Raw genomic sequence first — 22957 nt, 5'->3', positions numbered from 1 at the left:
ACTGTGTAATGTGGTCCCTTAAGCCTTTTGGTTATATTGTGCCTGATGTCCTGTTCTTCCCTGTTGTGGCTTTGCTTATCAGCTAGGCAGCTGCTTAATGTAGATTTTTTCCAGCACTACAGAACTAGCCTTTCATGGCCCCAGACGATACAAATTTCCCAGAGCGGGAGCTGTGTCGGTGCAGGGGACGCTGCAAAATGAGTCCTGTCTTTGGGTGGCTGCAGCTGAAATGTTTTATGAACAAGCAGTCCTGGACTCAGCAGCAGTGCTCACGCTATGGGAAATCCCTCAGATCCAGTGGAAGGCTTAACTTCTTTGTCAGGGGCAGGCAGAAGACAGATAGAGAAGGAGAGACAAGCATGGGCACTTTGAAACAGGACACATACCATAAGACATGGTTTCACCCTCTGTCCCGAGGCATCTGTGTTCACGGGCCAGAGGGAAATTCAGTTTCCATCTCATTCAGCCCTTGTCCGCTCCCAACTACAAACCAGCAGGAGCAAGTGACACCAGTTTTAAGGATGAATCTATGCCAGGGTGCTGGAGCAATTTATACCTATTGCACAGCTACTCTTCCAGGAACGTGTTCATCACAGATGCTGCTGTTCAGGTTGGGAGGTTGAACAAGGAGTAATATTTATACCATCGGCATTGCAACATTTTGTCCTTGCCTTTCGTACCTGTCATATTGATGATGAGTTCAGCGATGGGAGCACTAGCAAAGAAAGAAAAAAAAATCAAATACAAGCAACTAAATGTCACGGAACAACCCTGGGACAGTAGCCTTCATATGCCTGGCAAAAATCATCCTCCTAAATCACGGAAGGGTAGGTTCCTGAGCACAATCATGAATCCATTGTAAGGAAAAGAAATGCCGAGTACCCTGCAAGCATCCTTCCATTATTTCATCCCAAATGACAACTTGATTTGCTCTTCAGCACAGGAAGCACATCTTCTGGCCAAGCATGGAAAACACAGAGCACAGTATGGATGAAATGGGGGCAGCAGTGACAGTCAAGCTTTGGCAAGGCAGGCAGGGCCTGCCTTGAACAGAAGGCCTGGGACTTCTGCTTTGAACAGAAGGCCTGGGACTGAAAAACGTTGCAGGAAAAGAGTAGTTTAGTAGGTGGTGCGTACTGCCAGGGTTCAAGAGGCTACTTGAGCATTGCAGGTGCAGTCTCTCTGCCAGGCTGCTGAGCACTCAAGTGCGTGAAGTTACTGAAGACATTTTTTGACGAGGGAAGGGGATGGTACTTCCCAGAAGAAAAGATACTAGGTCCAAGCTTCTGAGCAAGACCTACTTTGAGTAAATGCATTGGGTGTTTCTCAGCACTACAAATTTTTGGCTTTCAGACTGCTCTCTTGCCTGGGTGAATTGTACTGTGGTATGACTTTGGTGCATCTTAAAACCATTGCTGCTTTCCATACAGCTGCACTGGTTGGTAAGATGCACCTTTCAGATGCACACAGAAGGTGAAATCTTGCATTCTGCTCTTGGCTTAGATTCAGTGAAAAACAACACAGGCCAAGCAAGACTTTACATGAAGCTCTGCCTATATATGAGCAGAGAAAAAGACCTCTATAACTGGCTTGAAGTAGCATTCATGAAGGAAGTACGAAAGTTGCACGCCATCCACAAAAGGTACTGTTCTTCTGAATTACTGTGATTTTCAGTCATCTCTTTCTCTTTGCAGTGGTGGCCCCATGGCCCTCTTCACAAGAATCAGCAGTCATCCTAACACCACCGACCCCATTCCCTGTGGGGCAGACAACACTACAGAGTCTGACCTGCCACACTCACATGCCTACTACGCCCTCTGCTACTGCATCCTGATTTTTGCCATCATCTTTGGAAACGTGCTGGTCTGCTTAGCCGTGCTGAGGGAGCGCACCTTGCAAACCACAACAAACTACCTTGTGGTGAGCCTGGCGGTCGCGGACTTGCTGGTGGCTACTTTGGTGATGCCATGGGTGGTGTACCTGGAGGTGAGTACACCTTAGGAAAGATTAGCACAACTGAACCGCACTATGAGCTCACTGGCGTTAGAGCATGCTCTCAGGATAGGCCAGCTCTGGTACAGAAAATGTCCATTCACATTTTAACCCCCCAGCTAGCTCTTGGGCACTTGTGGGGTATGTGGCAACCCACAATGTCACACAGGTGGCCCACACATGCCGAATAAATGCACCACAGTCCCACCCGTGAGAAGATACCCTAAGCCTTGCTCTTCCTGGCACAGCACAGTCTCCCTGAGCTTGAATTGCTACAGCCAGTAGTGTAGACTGTAGTTTCTGATGGGCTAATACCACTTTTATCTGAGCATCCTTGAAGCTGACTCCCTCCGCCAGAAGGGTTGCCAGTGAGCACCATGATGATTCAGGAATGGTGGGGGAGGAAATAGGGTAGAAATACCTCATAGGAACTCATCTTAAAGCCCAGATCAATCCGTATTCCTGCTTAACAGAATACAAGCGAGGGCAGTCAAATCCTCTTCTCCTGCAGAGTTTAAGAGCTTTCACATGTGTTATGGTATATTATGCCATCTTTATGGCCTAATGTTATTGGTATATTATGCCATACATTATGATATATTATACCATCATGGCTATAACCCATGATGTTAGGTCAGCTCCAAGCAACATTCCCCAAAAAGGCTGACAAAGAGGTGAAGCTGAAGAACATGCTCCAAAATTTCTTTAGGTCATGTGAGCATTTTCACAATAACTTCAAAGGACCCATCAAGCCCTCAGGGTCTTATTCTCCTTTTCCCTGATCTTTGCACATTGGCTGGTGTAAAAATGTACTGACATGACCATGCACAGTATGGACAACACCATCAGATATAGGGCAGCAAAGATGGAAACCAAATCCCCACACACTACGGCAAAATACTGAATTACTGTAGCCACTGCTGAGGCAAATATTTTTACTAAAGTAAATACAAGAAGGTATGCTACAGCTGACATTTTTATCTGTTCTCTTCAGCATTTTTACACTAATTCATAAAAATTGGTAGGTCTAGAAATATTAGAGTGAACATCTATCAGCAATAAGCTTTCAGCTGAGCCCTAGTACCTTGTTCTCATGCTAACAGAGACAGAATAAGCCTCTGAGCCATGATCTTGCTGAAGCCTCATGCTCTTTATGTAAGGGGCAAGCCAGGATCTGGCTGAAGGGTAAGGGTAAATATTCTGTTGGCAGCTGCCCACCTTTGGCCGACCTCTTTCCCAGAAAACAAAGCAGAAGCAGAGAGGGATTTTGACTTGTGCATATGGACTGCGCAGTACGTGAACAGAAAGTAGGACAAGACAGGACAACACCAGCAAATGCCAGACCTACTATGCAGGTACAAGCAGATTTGATCAAGTAGCAGGGGACTGACAGTGGCCTACAGCTCTCCTCTGCCACCGGAGTATGGCAGAGGAATAGGCAACGCAAGCTTTGGCACCCAGCCTAGGCATTTCCCTTGTGTTAATTCAAGCCATGCTCCCAAACTGTGCCCACTGCAGTCTCAGCAAGGCTAAACAATTAAGAGAAATTAAGGGTTTGCTCTGTGTATAAGTGGGCAAATAGTAAGTAATAAGTAATAATTAATAAGGGCATTGATGGTTAATTATTTTTGTATAGCATTGCTGTGGAGTGGAAGAACAGAATGAGCACCAAGATACTGCATGTGTGGGGCAGTCCTGGAGCTGGCCTGCAGGGTGCATACGGCTCAGTTGTGTTACACTGAAATGATTAAAAAGCAAGGAATAAGTGTGTCGGGGGAAGCCATCCCAGCAAGACAGAGTTAGACTCTGCAATTTGATTGCAACTAAAAAATATTATTAAAAGTCAAATTTTATTTCAGACTGGAATAGTCCATCACCTCAAGTGTATTCCAATCTTCAAGGAAATCACAATATGCTTTGCATTAGAAAAGACTTAGCACTCGGTCTCGACGCGGACAGGGTGGGGACTGAGGCACAGCTGTGAAGCAGCCTCTGCCCCCATGCAGTACTGTGGTTACGATTTGTGAGCTCGACAGTATGTCCGTTCCCCAGTTGTGTTTGTAGACTCATTCAAGATTCATTTCCATCTGTGGAGCTTGCATAATCAAAGCAGCTGATCCAAGAGTCACCCGAACAACAGGGAGAAGACCCTAACACATCACAAACCCAACCTACCACTCCCAGCATTACACAGCATCTCCTAGAGAACTAGGCTGTAGGACTCCAGCAAGACTAAGATTTAAAAAACAGTCCAAAAAGCCCCAAAGTCGTTTAGATATTTACTGCTGTTTATGGATCAGCGATGCTACCAATGAGGCGGAAATGGCATCATGCTTCAGTACACTATGGGCCTGGAAATTGCCAAGAAATCATTCAGTCCCCAAAACCGTGTACAATATCTATTAATCTACTGAACATTTGCCAAACCAGACATCTGAGACCTGGCCATTATTTATGGAGAAGCTAAAGGTGGATGAATACCTCAGATTTAAATGTCACTTGTGAACTTTGGGCTTTACACTCAATTTTTAGAGCCATCTGTGGCCTGGTCCTTCTCCATTAAATTTGTCATTTTATCAGTTACGCAGACCAGAACTGTCTCTTTCTGAGAAGTCTTTTGGGCAGGCTGTGACAGAGCAACAATAGGAGCATTTTTATAACCTCAAAATCCTCTTTTCCACCTAATGAAGTTTCTGGCACAAAAATGCTATTCAGTTCTATGTCTAGCAATCTTCTGGGGTCAACAGGTAGGTCTAATATACCAGTACTGCTACCCCAGTTCTTTACTGACCTCTGATGCTGTGGCTGGCACAACTACTGAAGCTCACCAAGGTTTCTAAGACAGTGGCATTAGAGGACCCTTCCCACTGGAGTTTGATGGCATTAAATACCGTCATGCCTCGTAGTAATTGTATAAATGGAGGAGAACAGGTAGCAGCATGGCCTAGAGCACCCTTCTCGGTCTTCTTACAACACCCAGTTCTGTCTCCAAAGGGAAAAAAGCCCCAGAAGATGATTGTCACTGAGGTCCAGGCTGCAGCTTTGTTCGGAACATGTGAGAGTAATGCTGTCTCCTCTTCTGTGGCTCTCGCATCGGAGCAGCGAGACCTGCAACGCTCTTTGGGCTCAAGGAGCTCTCCAGACTACTGTCAAAGGGAGGACGGACAACTGAGTTACTGCAGCTCAGCAGCTTACCACTTGCGAGCAGGCCTGATTGCACAAATGCTTTTAGTTACTCCTGCCATGCAAAAATGTAAGCAGCCATTTCACAGCTGCAGGCAGTTAACAGCACCCCAAAGAAGAACACTCTCTTAAACACAAACTACTTAAGTAAGCATGCTTAGATGCACCGCTACTGTAAGTAGCCTGTCATCACCTGACGCAGCTTTGTGTTCATCCTTTCCCATCTGTATATGGCATCATCATACATACCTGATTTACAGAGATTATTTTGTTTATTTTTAAGGATTCAGGAGAGTGGTGGACTTGCATAAGTTTATGAAAGCACAGTGATTTATTTCTTTTTAAACTGGAAGACTTCATATAGGGTTGGAAAGTTAAAAATAATAATACCACAATTTTGTGGATAAAGCAGACTGATCATCAAGAAAGATGAGGTGAGAACCTGACCCAATAGTCTATAGGTAGCTTTAGCGTTGTCTTCCACAGAGCCAGAATTTGATCCTGGACTCTATTCCCGCTTCTGCCACACACACACTGAGTGGTAATGAGCGATTGTATCAGCTCATCTCTCTGTGGTTTGCTCTCATCAGCTGTAAGAGAATAATATTTGACCATCCACCTCACCTAGGCAGTTGTGAGGATTCATTCAATTAATACCTGTGATGTACTTTGAGATTCCTGGACAAAAGCCACCAGAGGGATAAAGAACAAGTACCCTGCCAGCACATGAAAACCAGAAATGCACAGTAGCAAGTTCTAGCTGCTGTAGCAAAGATGAGTGGAACAGAGCAATGAAAAGAAGAGCAGAAATAGGATTTGAAAAATTATGAACGAGGCCTGTAATAAGAAGGCTCTTCTTCATTGTTAGATTCTGGAATAAATTCTGGGTTCGCATACCCCACAGGTAAATATTAACTACTTCACCGACTTCAGCAGAGCTGCTCCCCATTTTAGAAGCTGTAGCTGGTGGAAGTGAGGATGGGTTTTAAGCCCAAACATTTTGATCTGTCAAGCACTCTCTTAAAAGCTACAGCTTAGTATGCAGGTGGTGTGATCTGAATGCCTTATCCTGAGAGGGTTCACTTCAGCGCCATTGCCACCATCGCCTTGTTCAGTTTTAATGGTTCACATTCTTGGGCTTAGCATTTGAATGTGCTCAGGGCCTTGGAAACTCCCTCAGTTAAGTGCTTGCACATCTCCTGGGCTAGTGGCAGCTGGCTTTCATGTTAACACCTGGCACCAGCTCCTGGTGAAATAGTCTTCAAACTCTACAGATCACACAGACATTGCATTGCATTTTGCCTCAGACTACAGAAACACCCCTTACTGGGTCCCACTGAAAAGGCTTCCAGCATTTATAATTTTTTTAATGTATTTTGAGGTAGTCAAGCAGATCTCAGATCTGTAATTAAAGCAAAAATGGTGTGGGGCTTCTTTGAAACTGAACCTACTTACTAAGGTCCATAATTTCAGAGGGACAGCCTTTAGTCTGCACATCTTGTAGCCCACCTAATTGTGCAGAAAATCTCTAAGGGTTTGGTTTGGGGTTTATTCCTTTGCTTCCCTTTTATTTTTTTATCTTTTGAAAGAAAATGAGAAAAGAAAAAAAGAAAGCTAGGAAAAAGCAGCCTAGGGAGTGCTAGCAACCAGGAGTGCTGCAAACAGGGCGGTCAAACAGAGCGTGGCGTGGCAGTTCATGCAGAAGGGCACGCAGGAAGGGCGTAGTCACCCTATCATCCCAAGAGGTGAGTTCATTCAGAAGCCATCATCCTTCCAGTAGGAACTTAGCTATGATACCCACCCAGCTGAAAGCTGTGCCCTCTGCACTCACCAGAATGGATGTGGCAACCCAGACAGTGCTCCCACAAAAACATGCAGCTGTCCAGGTCTCAGGCTGCAGGGAGTGCCAGAGCCTTTCTCTGGTAATGGATGGCAGCCGTGAGAGCAGCTGTGTGAGGGGTGACCAGTGGACAATTTGCTCAGCATGGTGGCATAGCTATGAGAGGAGGTAGAAAGGTTAAGGAGCGTCAGGGAGGCTGCGGAAGAGATAGACTGGTGGTGCCCTGCTCTGCCCTCCCTGAGACAGAAACAGGAGCAGCCACCAGAAAATACGCAAGATCAAGGGGTACCTGTATCCCTACCCAGCTAGGCTGAAGGCAGTAGCTCAAAGGAAAAGAGTGAATGGAGGCAACTCCATGCTTGGGGCGGCAGGCAAACACCCTCCTTGCCCACTTCACCTTCCCAGGGGCCTCTGTATAACAGGTATGAGGCTCTGCAGGTGGAAGACTAGTCCATGGTAGATGTGGATAACAGCCCATCTATGGCAGTGGTGTTGCCAGGGTCAGCCCCAGTATCAAAACCGCCTCCATAAGGAAGAGAAGACAGGTTATAGTTGTAGGTGACTCCCTTCTGAGGGGAACAGAGGGTCCAATATGCCAGACAGACCCTCCTCTTAGGGAAGTCTGCTGCCTCCCTGGGGTCCGGGTTAAGGACATTGCTGGGAAACTTCCTAGCCTGGTACAGCCCTCGGACTATTACCCATTACTGTTCTTCCATGCAGGAGGTGATGAAGCAGCAAGACATAGTCCAAGGGCAATCAAAAGAGACATCAGGGCCTTGGCACAGCTAGTAAGGGACTCTGGAGCACAGGTTATTTTCTCCTCCTTCCAGCTGTGGGCAGTGACACTGGAACAGATGCATCCAGCCTATTAACATATGGCTCTGTAGCTGGTGTCATCGCCACAATTTTGGTTTTTGTGACAATAGGATGGTCTACACAGCACCAGGTTTGCTGGCGTCTGGTGGACTTGACCTTTCTCAAAGCGGAAAGAGAGCTTGCAGGGCTCATTGACAGAGCTTTAAACTAGACTTGAAGAGAGATGGGGCTAATATCAGGCTTGCCCAAGACAAGCTGAGGGACGACACACCAAGGTTAGTGGGATGGGATGCTAAGTGAGGGCACTCAGCCTGTGTCTTTGAGAAGTGCTGTGTTCACTGGGGCACAGTTGAAGTTGTATGGAGATGAGCCAGAGGCTACTGATGTAATAGGAGCCAAGAGGGGAACACCAGTGAGACACCTCAAAAGAATTAAGGGGTGTTCCTCTAAGAAGGTGACTTGGACAACGGCCCAGCTGAAGTGCCTCTACACAAATGCACGCAGCATGGGCAATAAACAGGAGGAGCTGGAAGCCATTGTACAACATGAAAATTATTATACAGTTCCCGTCACAGAAACATGGTGGGATGACTCACACAACTGGAGTGTTGCAATGGATGGCTATAAACTCTTCAGATGGGATAGGCAAGGTGAGGTGGTGGGGTAGGTCTCTATGTTAGGGAGTGTTTTGATTGTGTGGAACTTAATGATGGTGAATATAGGGCTGAGTGTTTATGGGTAAGAATCAGAGAGAAGGCCAACAAGGCAGATATCATGGTGGGAGTCTGTTATAGACCACCCCACCAGGATGAAGAGGCAGATGAATTATTCTACAAGCAGCTGGGAGAAGCTTCACAATTGCTAGCCCTTGTCCTCAAAGGGGTCTTAATTTTACCAGATGTCTTCTGGAAATACAATAGAGTGGAGAGGAAACAGCCTAGGAGGTTCCTGGAGCATGTGGAAAATAACTTCCTGACGCAGCTGGTGAGTGAGCCAAGTAGGGAAGGAGCCACGCTGGTTCTGTCATTCATGAACAGAGAAGGACTTGTGGGTGATGTGATTTTTGGAGGCTGTCTTGGGCATAGTGATCATGAAATGATAGAGTTTTAGATTCTCAGAGAAGTAAGGACAGGTGTCAGCAGAACCTTAGACTTCCAGAGGGCAGACTTTGGCCTGTTTAGGAGACTGATCAACAGAGTCCTCTGGGAGGGAGCCCTGAAGGGCAAAGGAATCCAGGAGGCTGGACATTCTTCAAGAAGGAAGTCTTAAAGGCGCAAGAGCAGGCTGAGCACATATGCCAAAAGACAAGCCAGTGGAGAATAAGACTGTCCTGGCTGAACAGGGCACTTTGGCTGGAACTTAGACAAAAAAAAGGAAAGTTTGGAAGAAGGGGTAGGCAAGTCAGAAGGACTACAAAGGTGTAGCAGTGTTATGCAGGGAGAAAATTAGAGGAGCCAAAGCCCAGCTAGAGCTTAATCTGGCTACTGCCATAAAAGACAATAAAAAATACTTCTATAAACACATTAGCAGCAAAAGGAGGGCTAAGGAGAATCTCCAGCTTTTATGAGATGTGGTAAGAAACCTAGTGACAAAAGATGAGGAAAAGGCTGAGGTGCTTAATACCTCAGTGTTTAATAGTAAGACCAGTTGTTCCCTGGGTACCCAGCCCCCTGAGCTGGAAGACAGGGACAAGGAGCAGAATGGAGCCCACATAATCGAAGGGGAAATTATTAGCGCCTACTACACCACTTGGACACACAAGTCTATGGGGCCGGATGGGATCCACCCAAGAATAGTGAAGGACCTGGCAGAAGTGCTCACCAAGCTGCTTTCCCTGATTTATCAGCAGTCCTGTCTAAGCAGGGAGGTCCCAGTTGACTGGAGGTTAGCAAATGTGATACCCATATACACGAATGGCTAGAAGGAGGATCCAGGGAACTACAGGCCTGTCAGCCTGACCCTGGTGCCAGGGAAGGTTACAGAGCAGATCATCCTGAGTGCCATCACACGGCATGTACAGGATAACCAAGTGATCAGGCCCAGTCAGCATGGGTTTAGGAAAGGCAGGTCCTGGTTAATTCACCTCATCTTCTTCTATGACAAGGTGACCCACTTAGTAGATGGGGGAAAGGCTGTGGATGTTGTCTACCTAGACATTAGTAAAGCCTTTGACACCATTTCCTACAGCCTTCTCCTGGAGAAGCTGGCTACTCATGGCTTGGAGGGGTGTACCCTTCACTGGGTAGATAAACTGGCTGGCTGGCTGGGCCCAAAGAGTTGTGGTGAATGGAGTTGAATCCAGTTGGCGGCCAATCACAAGTGGTGCTCCCCAGGGCTCAGTGTTGGGGCCGGTTCTGTTTAATATCTTTATCAATGATCTGGATGTTGGATGATGATGGAGTGCACCCTCAGTAAGTTTGCAGATGACAACAAGGTGGGTGGGAGTGTTGATCTGCTTGAGGGAAGGAAGGCTCTGCAGAGGCACCTGGACAGTCTGGATCGATGGGCTGAGGCCAGCTGTATGGGGTTCAACATGGCCAAGAGCTGGTTCCTGCACTTGGATCACAACAACCCTGTGCAATGCTACAGGCTTGGGGAGGAGTGGCTGGAAAGCTGCCCAGCAGAAAAAGACCTGGGGGTGTTGGTCAACAGCCACCTGAACATGATCCAGCAGTGTGCCCAGGTGGCCAAGAAGGCCAACAGCATCCTGGCATGTATCAGGAATAGTGTGGCCAGCAGAAGTAGGGAAGTGATCATGCCCCTGTACTCGGCACTGGTGAGGCCGCACCTCGAGTACTGTGTTCAGTGTTGGGCCCCTCAGTACAAGAAAGACATTGAATTACTGGAGCATGTCCAGAGAAGAGCAATGAAGCTGGTGAAGGGTCTGGAACACAAGTCTTACAAGGAGAGGTTGAGGGAACTGGGGTTGTTTAGCCTGGAGAAGAGGAGGCTGAGGGGAGACCTTATTGCTCTCTACAGCTACCTGAAAGGAGGTTATAGCAAGGTGGGTGTTGGTCTCTTCTTCCAAATAACAAGTGATAAGATGAGAGGAAATGGTGTCAAGCTGACCAGGGGAGGTTTGGACTAGATATTAGGAAATATTACTTCACTGAAATGGTTGTTGGGGATTCTAAGGCAGGGGTTGACCCACTGCCTTAGAAGCCAAGCTTACTTGTGGCACCCTCTCCAGCCTGATCTAGGATAGGTATTTTTGAGTGGGACTTGAAAACCTCCAAGGATGGAGCTTGCACAGACTCACCAAGCAACTGGCTCCACTGCCTCACTGTCCTCATAGTCAGAAAGTTTACCTTCATGACCACTTTGCACCTTTCTTCTTTCAACTTATGCCTGTTTCCTCTTGTCTTCCCACCATGCACTGCGTGGTGCATCCACTGTGAAAAACCTGGCTCCATCTTCTTAGTAATCTGGCTCCAACTTTCTTAACAACCTCCCACTAGGCACTAGGAGACTGCTGTTAGTGCCCCACCCCAAAGCCACCTTTTCTCAAGGATGAACAAGCCCTCTTCCCTTAGATCCTCACAGGACAAGCGCTCTAGCCCCTGGGGACTGTCTTGGTGGCCCTTCGCTGGACTTGCTCCTGTTTATCAATGTTTTGTCTGTACTGGGGCCCCAAAACCAGATGCAATACTCCAAATGTGGTCTAAATGTAAGCAGAGAGACCAGGAACTAGTGCCGGTTCCTGATAGCTTCCCAGGATTGAGCTGAACCAGAAGGATCTATGGGGCTGAAGGCTAAACTGCAGGCTCCCTCCAAGCAAGGACTTTCCTCCCCCTTTCTCTCCTACCACCCCTTCTCCAACCAGCACAGCATTAGATTTGTTTGTTGTACTCATCCAATGGGTTTATCTGTTGGAGGGCAGGCTGCCTCCTTGTTCATCTCCTACAAGGAGTGAGTGCTGAGCCAGACCACCTCGCTTGGAGTCAGGCTGTCACCCCAGCCCGGAGGAGAGTAGTGATACACAGTGCTTGGAGCATGTTGTTGTCAACCAAAAAGGTCACTGTCAAGAACTTGATGGGTGGGACAAAAAATGCCTTTCTCCATCACAAAGATTGCCCACAGCTAAGCTCTTACAATTACACACCTCAGATTAAGAATTCAGAACAACCAGAACAAAAGCTCAACATGGTAGCAAACCAAATCCCTTTATCTGAATAACTTGTGAGTTCTCACTCAGATCTAATAATCAAAATCTGTAACTGAGATAAGAATCCAAATAAGGTTTTAGGGAAGCCTGAAGTCTCAGGTCTCTGTTTCATACATAAATGCATAAAATTTGCAGTACTTTTCCAGCTTGCTGCCTGCAGGAGAACTCCAGCAGCTAAGCTGAGAAACACTTTTAGCCCTTATATTTTCTCAGATAAGCCTTAAACAAATGATATATACAGTGGTATCAAATTTAAATCAATTTATCATGCTAGGCCTTAAGGAAAGGGATAGCTGCTATCTATTTCTTCACCCTGCCTCCCTCTGTAAGAGTAACTAAAGGATTGAAATCAAAGTGTGGCTCCTTCTCCATGACCTACCACTGTGTTATCTTGTGCACAACATAGGTGCTTCAGTTTCCCTCTGCACATCACAGTGGACATGAACTCATCTATCTGTTGAGACACTTGGAGGAGAGCACCTCTTTATATGTGACTTATCAGGACTTGATGCAGAAAAAGGCTGACAGTTTCGTTGTTGCTGGTGTAGGTGACCGGAGGAGTCTGGACTTTCAGCCGCATCTTTTGCGATATCTTCGTCACCATGGATGTAATGATGTGCACAGCCAGCATTTTAAACCTCTGTGCTATCAGCATTGACAGGTGAGAGCCAACAGCATCCAGGGGATAGTCTAGAGATGGGGGTCGGCCCCATACCCCAGCGTGGCAGGGACAAGGAAGGGGGGTTTGCAGAGGCAGCATCAGCATCTTCAGGAACACAAACCTCCCTGCAAATCTATCACTGCCACTACTGCTATTAGTGGGCTTTGCCCACCATGTGCTAGAAGATGTCTGCACTTAAGGGCAGAGAGGCGCAAGCAATAAAACGTCACCAGTAGGTAGTCAACTACATCCTTATGGTTTTTGAAGGCAGGAACCAGAACTGGTGATCTAATTCCCATTGAGCCTCAAATATCTAACACCCACTGAGTCTCAAAGAGGGTTTCTCCTCTGGAGACCTCACTCTTGATGTTTTACTATCATGCCATATAATTTACTGCCATATACATGGGGGGGGTTGGGGGTGAAGAATATTGTTGTGTAATCTTCAGCCTTGCCATGTTTTCCTGCACCTTAAAGCAGCATATTTTAAGCAACACTGAGGGCCGGGAGCTGAGACCTTGGAAGATGGGGGAAAGAAAGGACAGTGCATGCTGTACCTTTGTAATATGTAGTTCAAGGGTAACCATATGAAGCAGCTCTCAATGCTGGGCTGGTCTGGTGTTCCTCCTTGGGAATCTTTATCACCATGTCATTTTGGCTCTGTCTACAAAGAGCAGGCCCCGGGCTATGCTAAAGATGACTCCTGTGCCTTCCACATCCCCACATACTAGCCTTGCTGAGCTGCATCCCCTGGGCCACCCTGGCAGCTGAAAGCCCTGGACACTCACCCTGGACACCCTCCGGTGAGGCCGACATCAGAGCAGGCAGCTGAGGCACAGAGTGTAGCAGGCTGTGGTTGCTCCAGAGACTGTTCTTTCCCAGCAGTGCACATATAACCTTAGGGGCTTGAAGGAAGGGGGTTTCCTGGGGTTTCTAGATCCATCTGGTATCCCAAACCTTGTAGCTTCACAATGACAGCAGTTCTGCAGAGTGTTTCTATGCAGTGCTGCCAACTAACTCTGCTTTCTCTTGTTCCTCCCCCCAATGCCCCACTTACCATTTCTACAAACTGCTGATGCCATCATCTGATCTTCTCTCCTTTCCTCTTCCGTTTTTTCACCATGTTCACCATCAATGTTCCCTGCATGGCTTTCATTTCTCCCTTTAAAACCCGGTCCTTTTCCTTCCTCCATTCCTACCTCTCCTCTTTCTGGAGCTGGTTTGGTCTGCAGATATACTGCAGTGGTGAAACCAGTTCAGTACCAGTACAGCACTGGGCAGAGCTCCTGCAGGAGAGTTTCTCTCATGATAGTGATAGTCTGGATGCTGGCATTCGCAGTGTCGTGCCCTCTCCTCTTCGGCTTCAATACTACAGGTAGGTGATGTCCCAGACAATAGCACACACGGAGGGGTTGGAAATGGTGCTGCCCTGTGTATGGCAAGGCCATTTAATGTGGGTCCTGCAGACTTTCTAAGTTACAGGAAATTTTAGGGAACTGGAAAGCACGCTATGAAGGTGAGAAAAATCTCCAGTGCTGGAGAGCAGATGTGCTCTTGTCTATAAACTTGCCATTTGCTCAGGCAGACACTGTCTATTGCTCAGAGGATAGACCTGCCTGCTTTACTGCCAAATCAATGCCCATTGAAGTGTCCAGGTCTACAGATTCCCCCAAACAATCACTCTGTGCACACAGAGCAAATCTCCAGACGTGCAGCACATCTAACACACAAACACATCAGATTTAGTGCATCTTGCTGATATCAACAGGTCCGGACACACAGTTATAAGTCTGACCCCAGACAGATTTCTAAACAGCAAGGATGGTGTGTTGGCACTGCTTGTGAGAAACGTTCTTCCCATCCAACCGGCTGGCTGCTGCCTCACCTAATCCCTTAGGGAAGTAAACAATTTAGCCTCCTGCTTGGAAGCAGGTTGGTTTTTCTCCTTCCCCTAAACCTAGAGCAGCCCATTCTCCCTGGAGGCAGAGGGGCAGGGGAGCCTTCCTCCCACCCTGGGCCACAGGCTGAAGTCCTCTGCTCTCTATCCATCTTCTATGCAGTGCTTGAGGTGAGAAGAGGACAGGGGGTGGGAAATACTGCTGTCTCCCACTGCCTGGTCCAAACAGATTCTGGTGAAGGCACACCTCTGCATCTAGACAGCTCAGAGGCTGTCAGAGGGATAGGAGTAAAGATGAAAGGCGAAAGGATCCTCGGAGAAAGGATGGGAATAGACATGAGAGAAGAGGGCAGAGCTGATGGCCAGAAAAGCAAGCAGATGCATGCTGGGTCATACTGGATGGCCCTCAGTAGAGTCCGTTTTAAGCATCAGTTAGGCATGCGGGTAGGCCACAGTATAATTTGCAACAACTGAGGTAGGAGATACTTGCACTCCTTAGACTGCCTTTGACCCGCAGCCACCTTTCAACTTGCCAATGCACCAGAGTTCTTTGTAATAAACCGAAGCAGCTCAGCCACTCCTCTCTCTCTCTCTCTTCTCCTCCCCAGGAGATCCCAGTGTCTGTTCCATATCCAACCCTATTTTCATCATCTACTCCTCTTTGGTGTCCTTCTACCTCCCCTTCATGGTGACCCTGCTGCTCTATGTCCGGATTTACCTCGTGCTAAGACAAAGACAAAAGAAGCGAACCCTCACCCGGCAGGGCAGCCACAGCGCCAGCACCAAACCGTGTTATGCACACAAAGTAAGATCCCCATGAATGCACTAGGAGCTGTCGAAAAGGACAGGTCATGCATCATCTCTTATCCTCAAAGGGTCAAAGCACAGAATGGAAAGCATAAAGAAGGGACATGGCATGTTTTCATCCCATCCTTCACTCATACACCATGACATTTGAGATGCAGAAGCTCCAGTTAAACCTTTTTCAGCCCTCTAGAAAGAGGATACTCCCTGTATATCTCTGCCCTCTAGAACCAGGCAACTATAAAAGAGCACAGCCTACTTCAATATTTCTTCAGAGCAGGGCTTTCTCAGCCATGTGGAAGTCTGGCTAATTTCTTAATTTATTGATTTTAATGTCTTCATTTATTGATATTTGCTCTATGAAGCTTCGTTCTCAGGGCTTCGCAGGCTTTAACCTAGATTGTTTTAAAAAAACCAACCCTCTTTACCTGACAGACTTAAGAGGTCAGAATGCTCATAGTGCATGGAGCATTTGTTCCACTGACCTTTCTAGATGAAATATCTGCAACCATGGGAACCAGCACAATGGTTTGAAAGGGATCACCTGGTCACGCATATCCACTTGTTTTACCCATTTTCTCACAGTGAAGCTATATTAAAAAAGGGTGGAGATGTTGAGGGGAGCAGGGCCAACACAAAAATACAAACAAAAGGTTAGCAGAGTGGGTGTTTCAGTTCTTCTGGTTTTCATGCTTCTCCTTGGTGGGATGGAGGCAGAGAGCTGGCCAGTGCTCGTTCACTCCTCTGATAAGCCAAAGTCAGTCCAGAGGGTATGCTGCAAAGCTAAGAAGCAAGTGGGGCTAAGGATGACTCCTACAACTTTCCTCATCATCCTTTGACCCAATGAATGGTTCCTAGTTCCTCTGTGGCATCCTCTTTTGCAGGAACACATGGAGAGAAAAGCTTTGCCAAACAGATGCCAAGGCACCTTTTCCCCCTGTCTCCCACTCAAATGCTCAGGCCAGGAGATGTCTACCAAAAGGAATTTGCTGACTGTCTTCAGCCTGCAGCGGTACCGCAGCTTCTGCCACGAGGCATCCCTCCCCAAGACACCAGGGACTACACTACACAGCAGGCTGGAAGAGAGGAGAAAGAGTACAAAGCCAGAACTGGAAGTACGGAGGCTCAGCGATGGCAAAACCATCAGCTCTTTGAAGCTAGCGCATCAGCAACCCCGGCTGATCCAGCTTCGGGAGAGGAAAGCTACACAGATGCTAGCTATTGTCCTGGGTGAGTGAGAGCCACTCTGTCTAGTGGGGTGCCAGGGGGTGATGGTTTGGGACTTGCAAGAGCAAGGAATCTGCTAACAGAGTATTGAGATTAAAAAAATGCAAGCCAGGCCCAGACTTCAGCTGTCACTGCTCCACAGACTCAGGAGAGGCAATGGTGGGGCATTTAGGGGTCTAGGGTAATGCTCTCAGACGTTGAGAGCCAAGTACGTTAGTGTTTTATTCGCTATGTTTTGTTACCCTTTTGTTTCAAATCAGTGACCAACAAGCCCTGCTGGAGGGAGCAACAGCCAACACCGTTGTTTTCCCTTTTCCTTTATTTTGATAATATTATTATGATATAGCTGGAACAATCCTAAGTTTCCATACATGCAGCAGCTCTTAGTTCCAATTACAGAAGGGGAAACTGGGGCAGGGAGCAGCAGAGGAACCAGCTCTGGATAGAGGGTGCCAGGAGCCTGGTGCCCCAGTCACCTGACACCGTCACCAGATGCATTTCTTCACCTCATTAACTCAGTAGTAGCATGGAAATAATGCAGCCCTCATCATAACTGATTAAAGCAGCTAAGGCAGCTGTCTTTCCCTCTAAGTTGTGGCCACTTGCTTTTGTCTGTCACCAGGCCACTTCTGAAGCCTCATCCATCCATTCACTAACTGGTCCCAAGGAGCCTGACCCCTTGCCAAGTCCTTCTGTATCAGGAACAAATGTCACCTTCAGTGTTTACCAAATGCAGACATGTACATGGAAATAGCGAGAGGGTGGAGGTAGAGGGCACAGGTGCAGGCCCCTTTCCAAGGAGTTGCTTCCCTGAAGTAATGGATTTTTTTTTCTCCCTCTCTTTAAACCCAGGGACATTCATAGTCTGCTGGCTGCCCTTCTTCTTGATTCACGTCCTCAACACCCACTGCCTGTCCTGCCACGTGCCCCCAGGGCTTTACAGTGCCAGCACTTGGCTTGGCTACGTGAACAGTGCCCTCAACCCCATCATCTACACAACCTTCAACACCGACTTCCGCAAAGCCTTCCTCAAGATCCTCTGCTGCTGACTATGGGGCTGGCACTGGCCTGCATGGGTTGCAGTTTGCAGCAGACTCCTGGGCTGGGGACAAGGCATGGGGCCCTTCCCTCCCTCTGCTTTACATGCTGTGGGGATTGATACACTGCGCTCGGCTCTGAGTGGCTGTGAGTGAGTGGTGGTCGGCCTGATGTGGTCGTTGCTGACAGCCAGGCACCCTCTGCACCAGAATGAAGAGCAGGAACATGCCCCACCTGCACGGCTGGCTTCCCACACCGAGCCTCAATGCTCCTGCTTAAGAGAGCCCAAGTGCTTCTCATTTCTGGGAGGGAGGGGACAAAGTCACAGAGGCAAATCAGTGGGTCCCTCAGCACTGGGACCAGCAGCACGGAGAGACAGACCTGGGCGTGCAGTGGAAGCCCAGCCACTGCAGCGTGCTGCTCCTGGGAGCTGCCAGGCTCACTGAGCACATGGGACCCAAGCGGACAGCATCTCTCCTCTCCCCCGCCTACGTGTTGGGAACGGATTTGCTCTCCCACTGCTGGAGCCTCAGCCTGCAGAAGGCACCCAGCTCATGCAGAGCAGTCCTAATAAGAGGGCAGAGCACGACCTCTTTGATAAGGATCCCAATCTCTTGATCAGGAGCCAAGAGCAAACATTTGGCAAGGAAACTTGGAAACAGAGCACTGATGGAAGAATGACAACATCCCTCTTGTCTGCATCAAAATGTTTGCCAATAAAACTGGGTCAGTCTCAGTGCATGAGAAAATTGCCCCTGTTGCAAATGAAACCTTCCCCGGTGCCGCCAGCTTGTATTTTGTTGCTGCTTACAAGGTAGAGAGATGGCTACCATCCCTCTGGTACATCAGATTGCATGAGAAGCGCAACACTATCACAGTGTCCCCCCTCTTCCAAATCCAAGGACCACCAATAGATTAGCTACTAAACTACCACACACCCAGTCATCTACTGGGGCCACTAAATAATGAACAAGGCCTAGGATAGCTCCAGTCATGCCTGCAATAGATTCAAACCTGTTTTTTCAGCTGGGGTAGGTTGCATGCACCTTGTCTCAAAACTTGTTAGTGGTCTCTTTGGAACCAATCACCCTTTGTGCTCCTCTCCTCATCAGGAGCACGGCTAGATTAAGGATTTGTCCTGTCTGATTGCTGCGATAACTCCTGTTACAGCCCACACCTGGGGGAGAGCTGTTTCAGTAACACCCCTCTGAGTAAGAAAGGACATGTTCCTCAAGATCAGACCCAGGGCTCTCCCTGGCTCCCCTTGCCGATACACCTGTCAGCACACAGGGTGTCTGTACATCCCAGATTCCGGGAGCTGGCCAAACACGGCCCTGCCACGGTCTCATTTCCCAGCAGTATCTTACGATGCCATCTCCAGTAGTTCCTGGATGAAAACACCAGACAAGCCCTGCCATACCATGTAAGCTGGTCATCAGGGCACTCTAATGCTCTTCTCCTTGTATAGGCAAATCTGACCTGGGACAATCTCAACACATTTCCCTCATTTCCCCCCCTCACTCTACTAGATCTGAGGCCTCAGCTCTCACTCCCAAGACTAGGCTTAGCTGTGCTGTTAGCTGCGCTCATTTGACAGCTTTGGGCGTTAACTGTGTGTGTTGTCTCCGCCCGTGTCTGCCACAGCTCCTCCATCCAGGTAGGGCTTCCTCTCTTTCCTAATATAAAGCCAAAACCTTTGTCCTCTGCCTCTGGAGCACATCGCAGAGCTCTAGCTTCTTCTTTTGTTTGTCTGGGTTTTGGGAGGAGATGCTCATGGACAGTATGTGTTGTTTGCCTGGGGAGGTGCCCTCCATACTGCATTGTAACTGCATTAATCCAATAAACCACAAATGTAACTGGAAGTTTTGGTATCTTTGTGGTGAATATAGCCCTTCTGTAAGCCTTTTCTCACCTGGAGCCCTCTTAAAAACCTCTTGTGGGTGTCCAGGCAGATGATAATTTTGTACAAAGAAAGTGTTATTATTACTTGCATTTTACTTGCAATTGGGAGAGAAATCAACGGCTGCTGTAAGTACTTCCAGCAGATTAATTCTGAAAATATGGTCAATTAGTTTCCCAGCTATGCCAGGCAGGCGTGCGGTAGTGTTACTCCATCTGCTCAAAGGTGCTGGAGCATGGGAGGTACTCGGCACACAGGATATTGGGGGTATCAATTGAGTGATTCAACCTGTGGACAGATTGCTGCTCAAGTCATTCTCATTAAGATGCTTCATAACACAGACCAGCAGAGACCAGTTTCAATTGCTTTATATACACAATTGCCAGAAAAGTGGAAATAAGGAAAAAGATTTTTTAAAGGGTGATTTGGTCCACTTCAAGTCCTGGCTAGCATCTCTCAGGTGTCATGTTCAGTCTGATCTTACTGGAATTTGAACCTGTTCTTCAAGCAGTGATCCCCAAGGCAATTGAGGATAGAGGTGAGGAACAGGAGGTGTGGCAGAAGACCAAGCAGTATTTTGGTACCTACCCAGCTCTGAGGGATGGGAGGAATTTTGTATCTAAAAACATGGTCCTTTATTTAATAATTAAGATTTGAAAAATCAGATCACAGGACTGACAGCAACCTCTTAAACTATAACCTGCTATGGACAAAAAAAAAAAAAAAGCGCACCACAAAACTCACCCACAATTAGAATCATAGAATGATTTGGGCTGGAAGGGACCTTTAGAAGTCATCTGGTCCAACCCCCCTGCAGTGAGCAGGGACATCTTCAGCTAGATAAGGTTGCTCACAGCCACATCCAACCTGACCTTGAATATTTCCAGGGATGGGGCCTCCACAACCTCTCAGGGCAACCTGTTCCAGTGTTTCACCATCCTCATGGTAAAAAAATTTTTCTTTATATCCAGTCTAAATCTACCCTCCTTTAGTTTAAATCCATTACCCCTTGTCCTGTCACAACAGGCCTTGCTAAAGAGATTGTCCCCGTCCTTCCTATAGTCCCCCTTTAAGTACTGAAAGGCTGCAATAAGGTCTCCCCTGAGCCTTCTCTTCTCCAGGCTGAACAGCCCCAACCCTCTCAGCCTGTCCTTGTAGGAGAGTTGCTTCAGCCCTCAGATCATTTTTGTGGCCCTCCTCTGGACAAGCTCCAACAGGTCCATGTCCTTCTTGTGCAGAGGACCCCAGAGCTGGATGCAGCGCTGCAGGTGGGGGTCTCACCAGAGCAGAGTAGAGGGGCAGAATCACCTCCCTCAACCTGCTGGCGTTGCTTCTTTTGATGCAGCCCAGGATATGGTTGCCCTTCTGGGCTGTGAGTGCACATTGCTGGCTCATGCCCAGCTTTTCATCCACCAGTACCCCCAAGTCCTTCTCCGCAGGGCTGCTCTCAATCCCTTCATCCCCTGTATTGATAGTGGGGGCTGCCCTGACCCAGGTGCAGGACCTTGCACTTGGCCTTGTTGATCCTCATGAGGTTCTCACAGGCCCACCACACCAGCTTGTCCAGGTCTCTTTGGATGACATCCCATTGTTCTGGCGTGTCAGCTGCACCACTCAGCTTGGAGTCATCTGCAAACTTGCTGAGGGTGGACGTGATCCTGCTGTCTATGTCATTGATGAAAATGTTAAACAGTGCTGGTCCCAGTACGGACCCCTGAGGGACACCACTTGTCACTGGTCTCCATCTGGACATCAAGCCATTGACCACTACCCTCTGGATGTGACCATCCAACCAATTCCTTATTCACTGAACAATCCACCCATCAAATCCATATTTCCCCACTTTAGAGAGAAAGATGCTGTGGGGACCATGTCAAAGGTCTAACAGAAGTCCAGATAGATGACATCCATTGTTTTTCCCTTGTCTACTGATGCAGTCACTCCATCATAGAAACCCAAATTACAAAAACTTAGCACCAAAAGAAAACAATCTCTCCCCATCTCAAGTACCGCTTGAGCTCCATGCCCAGTTTTACTGTGGCAATATGAACACAGGTGGCCTCACAGGAAAGGCCAAAGAACAGAAGCAATCAAAGGTGCAACCAGTTGATGCCCCCACCACTCTCCCCAGCAAGCCAGAGGGACAGCTGAGGAGCCCCCCAGGACCTGTGCTTCACAAACCCCCACTCATTATTTGCAGTAGAATAATCCACACTCCCTCATTTTTTAACGGAAATGCCTCCTCCTAACCTTCATTTTCTACAACATTTCCATCTTTGCTGTTTTTTTCCCCTGGCTCCAGGACTAGCTGGAAGAAGAGAGGTGAGCCGTGACTCTGTGCTCTGCTGAAGAACCACAGGCGTTGTACAGGGTGTCATTTACATGCTGATACTCACATTAGAAGAGCTTTTGGAGAATGCAGAAAGCTCCTCTCCCACAGAAGGAAAGAGGGAGCTCAGAGACCGCCACAGGCTGTAAATAGTTCCTGGTGTCATGAGACCTGCTCTGACAGCACCGTTAGGCAGATGTGCAGGCGCAGCAAGGGGTCCTGCAGTCTGTGCTCACCTTCACTCTGCTCCACCAGGAAGCAGGAATGGGATGACTAAGGTCCCCTGTGCTGGATGCCATTTGTAAATGAGCCAGCAGACAGAATAGCCAGGAAGCATCTCTGCTGTAGCTGAGGGAAGTTAAGACCCTTTGGAGACAGAGAGCTGGCAAAACCCACTGGGAGCAGCAGCCCCCCCTGCAAGGTACAAGGCAGCCATCCAAGTACTGCCTGTCTAGACGCAATTACAGCACGCCTGAGAAATGGACTGAAAAACACCATTTATCCCCTGCCTCCACCGTTTCTCCAGGCAGACATGTGTCCCAGCTTGCAGAGCCATAGGCTCTGACTGAGCTGCAGGAGCCCAGATGAATGAGCCACTGGGCCCATGTACCCCCACGGCTTGCTCAGCAGGCTTGCAGTGAGTTATGCTCGCTCAGGTTGGCAGGCGCACACATCTCCCTCGCAGCACTACACGCTGACTCGGACAAAGTCACAGAGACCCTTACCTCCTCCACACGTACCTGGGGCTCCCCAGGGGTATGGCTGTGGTAGGTATGCCACACGTTGTATGCGTCAAGTTTGCTGCTCCTGCCTGTGATGCTGCTCTTTGGGGGAGGTCCTAAACAACACAACCCACCCAGGTGTGTGCATGCACCTCCCAGTGCCGTCCCTGGAGAGACACAGGGGACCCTGACAACGGCTGCAGCTCTGAGGCGCTTTTGGTTTTTTAGAGCATAAAACATGTAAATAAAATGGGTTATGAATCTATAGTTCAGAATAAGAGTTTTTTCAGAATAAGCGGCAAGAGCCTGACCCTGAGCTGGAAAGGACAGCCAGCCAGGCAGCACCCTACTCCACATGATGCCTCTCAATCTGCAACCTCTCC

The 22957-nt window shown here is 48.1% G+C and overlaps 1 protein-coding gene across 1 annotated transcript; it reads left to right on the top strand.

Moving 5' to 3' along the window:
• Positions 1-1701: 1701 nt before the first annotated feature.
• On the top strand, positions 1702-19463 carry DRD3 (dopamine receptor D3). Its single transcript, XM_075106507.1, has 6 exons — positions 1702-1986; positions 12545-12657; positions 13890-14032; positions 15163-15359; positions 16243-16588; positions 17438-19463. Exons 1-6 carry the CDS (start codon positions 1705-1707, stop codon positions 17632-17634), a joined length of 1278 nt encoding a protein of 425 aa, XP_074962608.1. The 5' UTR covers positions 1702-1704; the 3' UTR covers positions 17635-19463.
• Positions 19464-22957: the final 3494 nt, after the last annotated feature.

This window comes from Phalacrocorax aristotelis, chromosome 1 (assembly GCF_949628215.1).
Source record: "Phalacrocorax aristotelis chromosome 1, bGulAri2.1, whole genome shotgun sequence".
In the NCBI taxonomy this organism is placed as follows: Eukaryota; Metazoa; Chordata; class Aves; order Suliformes; family Phalacrocoracidae; genus Phalacrocorax; species Phalacrocorax aristotelis.
Note: the sequence above shows the minus strand (reverse complement) of the source record. Positions and strands in the feature narration are given on the sequence as shown.

Bases quoted from the DNA above. Each gene is read 5' to 3' on its own strand.
- DRD3 (XM_075106507.1), top strand. From the start codon at position 1,705: ATGGCCCTCTTCACAAGAATCAGCAGTCATCCTAACACCACCGACCCC. The intron at 12,658-13,889 runs GTGAGAGCCAAC...TTTGGTCTGCAG, and splicing joins TGTGCTATCAGCATTGACAG to ATATACTGCAGTGGTGAAAC. The intron at 14,033-15,162 runs GTAGGTGATGTC...TCTCCTCCCCAG, and splicing joins CTTCGGCTTCAATACTACAG to GAGATCCCAGTGTCTGTTCC.